The sequence below is a fragment of the Nicotiana attenuata genome, unplaced genomic scaffold, assembly GCF_001879085.1.
Source record: "Nicotiana attenuata strain UT unplaced genomic scaffold, NIATTr2, whole genome shotgun sequence".
Lineage (NCBI taxonomy): Eukaryota > Viridiplantae > Streptophyta > Magnoliopsida > Solanales > Solanaceae > Nicotiana > Nicotiana attenuata.
This window is the reverse complement of record NW_017676372.1, coordinates 16,532-20,336: the sequence shown is the minus strand read 5'-3', so window position 1 is coordinate 20,336 and position 3,805 is coordinate 16,532. Positions and strand designations below refer to the sequence as shown.

Here is a 3,805-nt window from a genome sequence, read left to right as displayed (position 1 = left end):
GTTTGAGTATGTGAGTGTTTTAGGTCTTTAGTGTTTGAGTATGTGACCATATTTATAGGGGCCAAGCCAGTATCAAACATCCTGATTTTCTATCAGTGAAAAAAATAACCTATTTTTGGCCACTATATCTGGTTTTGTTTGAATTGTCGTAATTAATGATGTTAGTTGAATTGCATTTATTTCAGGGGAAATTTGGTGTTAGTTGACTTGCATTTATTATTTCGGTTACCAATCCTTTTTTGAACTAAAAACTATTCACATTCCAACTATATAGTTAGGGTTTGTAGTTAGGGTAATGAAATGATACCAAGTGATATATCAATTTGATAACTGGAAAATCAAAAGAGTCCGAAATCAAAATACACATTACATAATAACCAAATTGGAAAATAAAAGTACATATTACATTAAAAAAAAGCTAACAAAAGTTAAAAACAACACAAACTGGGAAGACAAAACATAACTAGTTAATTTCAACGGGATCTTGGAGAGTTCCTCGGCCTGTCACTTGCAATTGGAAGATAACACAGAATTCTGTAATTTCGACCAACTCAAAGTTGATTAACCAACCCCGCTTGATGTTATTATTCATCACAAAATATTTCCAACCGTCTTTGAACCATCTCTGCTTACCCATGTTAATTTCCATAAACCAAGGCTCGCCATCATAGTGAAGAACCGTTGTGCTATGTGATTCAGGAAGGTGTTCGTAAAAATATTTTGGAATATGCTGCAAAGAAAAAGAAAAAAAATTGAAATAATGCAATATGTATGCTTGGTTGGCTGAGAGATTAATAAAAAAAAATTAAAAAAACTGTTTGTTTGATATTTTATTACAACCAGATCTGTTTGTTTCAAACTGAATTTGGTTGAAACTCAAATTTTTATGTATACTTGGTTGGTTGAGAGATTAATAAAAAAAAATTAAAAAAACAGTTTGTTTGATATTTTATTACAACCAGATCTGTTTGTTTCAAACTAGATTTGTTGAAACTCAATTTTTTTATGTATACTTGGTTGGTTGAGAGATTAATAAAAAAAAAATTAAAAAAACAGTTTGTTTGATATTTTATTACAACCAGATCTGTTTGTTTCAAACTGGATTTGGTTGAAACTCAATTTTTTTGTTGAAACCAGATGTGCCCCTCTTCAAAAACCAAATCAAAACATCACCTATTTCGTTTCTGATTCTTTTGCAAAACCAAGTCGAAAATCACAAGCATTTAAAAAAATAGAATTTTAAATGAAAAAAGAGCTCATTTACCATATAATCTTGCGATATGTATGAATCCTTCATCAGAACTTCAAAAGATGGATTCATATCTTCGTCGGATGGGGATCGTTTGGTTCAAGGATTTTGGTAAGAGTTAGGGTTTAAAAGTTGTGTCTGGTTGGGTATGGACTATTATATATAGTGGTTGGGTATGGACTATTATATATAGTGGTTGGGTATGGACTATTAAATATTTCTAGAATTTGATATTGAATTAAAGAATATAATATGTACTTATTTTTTTGTACATAAATATTGAATTAAAGAATACAAGGATCAACTCATCTTCAGAAGCACAATTAGAGCACATAGATATTTCTCTTTTAAGCTTCAAGCTTAAGCATTAATGACACTTTAACAAATACCATGCTTAGTGACTTCAAGCTGAAGCATTAAGCAGTCATTTTAACAAACACACATGGCATTATGAAAGATTCACATCACGAAACATAAGAAAATTAAAACTAGCCAACAAACATAATTGTCAAAACATGGCATAGCATGATTGTCAAAACACGCCATGTAACATAATTGTCAAAACATGGCATAGCAGGATTGTCAAAACACGCAATTAAACCATGCCATGTACCAGAATTTGTCCAAAAATGCAATTTACCAGAATTGTTTAAAATGCACAATTGTATTAATATTTCAATACAAATTCAGCAACAGGTGATGCACACCTAAATTCAGAATTCTCAATTGCTGATCTGAGAACTTCATAATCTACATTCGTCAATGCCTCGATTGTGATTTTCGCAAGAGCCGGAGACTTTGCCACAAGAAGCTTCAATAGTTGCATGTGAGGACTTATCCCTCGAAGCCTCCTAATCACAATTTTTCTGAGGTTGATGAATGTTGTTTCTACAAAACTTGCTTCCAAATCAATGTTATCACGTGCCATAGGTACACAACAAGATTCCACCTACGAAATAATTAAAAAAAATACCAAATGATTTCAGCACCTAAGAAGTCACTATGGAATGAGAACGTAAGAATATAACCAAATGATTAAGTAATAGAGTAACCTTGATTTCCATATGTTCTAAACATGGGAAGCTTTTCATCAAAGACAAAGCACAGGCAACGTAATACAATTCACCAAGATAAAGACCAGAAAGGTAAAGATTTTTGACACAGCCAACAAGAAAGGGGAGATTAGTCGGTACATCTCCTGCACCTGCAGCCATTAACTAGAAAGAACATCCCAAATAAAAATGATGGCACATAGACCACAATATAATCCATCTATGAAAAAGCACTAGACTGAAGTTATGAAGCACATTACCTTGATGCTATGGTTATCCAAATGGAGATGCTCCACCGTAGATAAAGACTCAAGAACCCTAGTATAGTCAGGTATTGCTTCCAGGACTAAGACTCCCCTAAAAGCAAACGATACTTGTGCCAGAAGAGGAACATTTCTTAAACTGATAGCCCATACTCTGCATGTGAAGTCAAGGGACTTCAATTTGGGGGCATCAATAAAAATGACACCAGACTGATTATCTGAGAGCAAAAGCACCAATTGCTCGAGCAACGGGCACTGAGAGATTAAGGTTCCAAACAATGTGTACTCGATTGTAACATTGTATAGCTTAAGGCAAAGTAACCTATCAAATCCTGTGTAGGCTGTCGGATGGTTTATTGAACAATCTTCAAGAGATAGGTGCCTCAAAAGCACACATTTGAAAAATAAAGCAGGCAATTTGTATGGTGTCGTCCTATACGGAAATTTAATATTGAGATGTTCAATACCATTTTCAATGAGAAACCCTAACAGCTGTAAAAATAAGAAAATTGCTCCGAATACGAAATTAAGAGGGTAAAGTGTTTAACAGGTCCTCGATGATGGTTCAAAATATGGCAGATTATAGTTTCAAAGTAAGCAGGTTGGTGCATTTTCCAAAGGGTTCGATCAAGAGTTAGTTGTGGAATTCTACACCAAGTATATCTCCATTTCCTTGATAAGATGCTCGTTCTAACAGCATCTTGTAAAGGCATCCGTATAAGAATATGATCAATAACATCATCAGGAAGGTTGCCTAGTATATCCAAAGGTAAAGTTCTAATGCAATTTTTTCTTCCGACTGGAGCCATCATATTAGGCTTATGATTATAGGCAAAACGATGAAGAGTAGGATAAACGAAAGTTAAGATTACGATTATGGAAAAAGAAGAAGAGGAAGAAGCGAGAAACCTGTTGAAATTTTGAAGATGGAGCGCCAAAAGACCATGGGCGGATCAACTCCAAAAGCGAAATTTTGGGGGTATCGATTAAACAATCCCAAGGTAGATATGTATACAGCCCTCATTTAGAATTTCAATGTATATAAATGAACGTCTAAAACGCATCAAAGTTATAATCGGTACGTTGGTTAAGTAAGCGTATGTATGAGGCAGGCGTCTCGAGATCGAATCTCACCTTTAACAGGGTGTATTCTAATTTTTTCCAATCAAGCCAATCATTTTTTTTAAAAAAAAAGGTTAAACCAGTAGTTACATTTTTTATCTACTTTATTATATTTTGAA

At 33.7% G+C, this 3,805-nt stretch overlaps 1 protein-coding gene and 1 long non-coding RNA gene across 2 annotated transcripts; both read right to left on the bottom strand.

Annotated features, from left to right (window-relative positions):
• Positions 1–314: 314 nt before the first annotated feature.
• Positions 315–1,360, bottom strand: LOC109220966. Its single transcript, XR_002067181.1, has 2 exons — positions 1,265–1,360; positions 315–730 (listed from the first exon to the last, which is right to left on the bottom strand). It is a non-coding gene; the product is annotated as an uncharacterized LOC109220966 (long non-coding RNA).
• Positions 1,361–1,916: 556 nt separating this feature from the next.
• Positions 1,917–3,373, bottom strand: LOC109220965. Its single transcript, XM_019385434.1, has 4 exons — positions 3,260–3,373; positions 2,562–3,056; positions 2,302–2,466; positions 1,917–2,198 (listed from the first exon to the last, which is right to left on the bottom strand). The coding sequence occupies exons 1-4, from the start codon at positions 3,371–3,373 to the stop codon at positions 1,917–1,919; spliced, it is 1,056 nt and encodes a 351-aa protein (XP_019240979.1).
• Between the last annotated feature and the right edge of the window lie 432 nt (positions 3,374–3,805).

Bases quoted from the DNA above. Each gene is read 5' to 3' on its own strand.
- LOC109220965 (XM_019385434.1), bottom strand. From the start codon at position 3,373: ATGGCTCCAGTCGGAAGAAAAAATTGCATTAGAACTTTACCTTTGGAT. The intron at 2,467-2,561 runs GTAATGTGCTTC...TGTTCTTTCTAG, and splicing joins TGGATAACCATAGCATCAAG to TTAATGGCTGCAGGTGCAGG. The intron at 2,199-2,301 runs GTTACTCTATTA...ATTATTTCGTAG, and splicing joins TAGAACATATGGAAATCAAG to GTGGAATCTTGTTGTGTACC.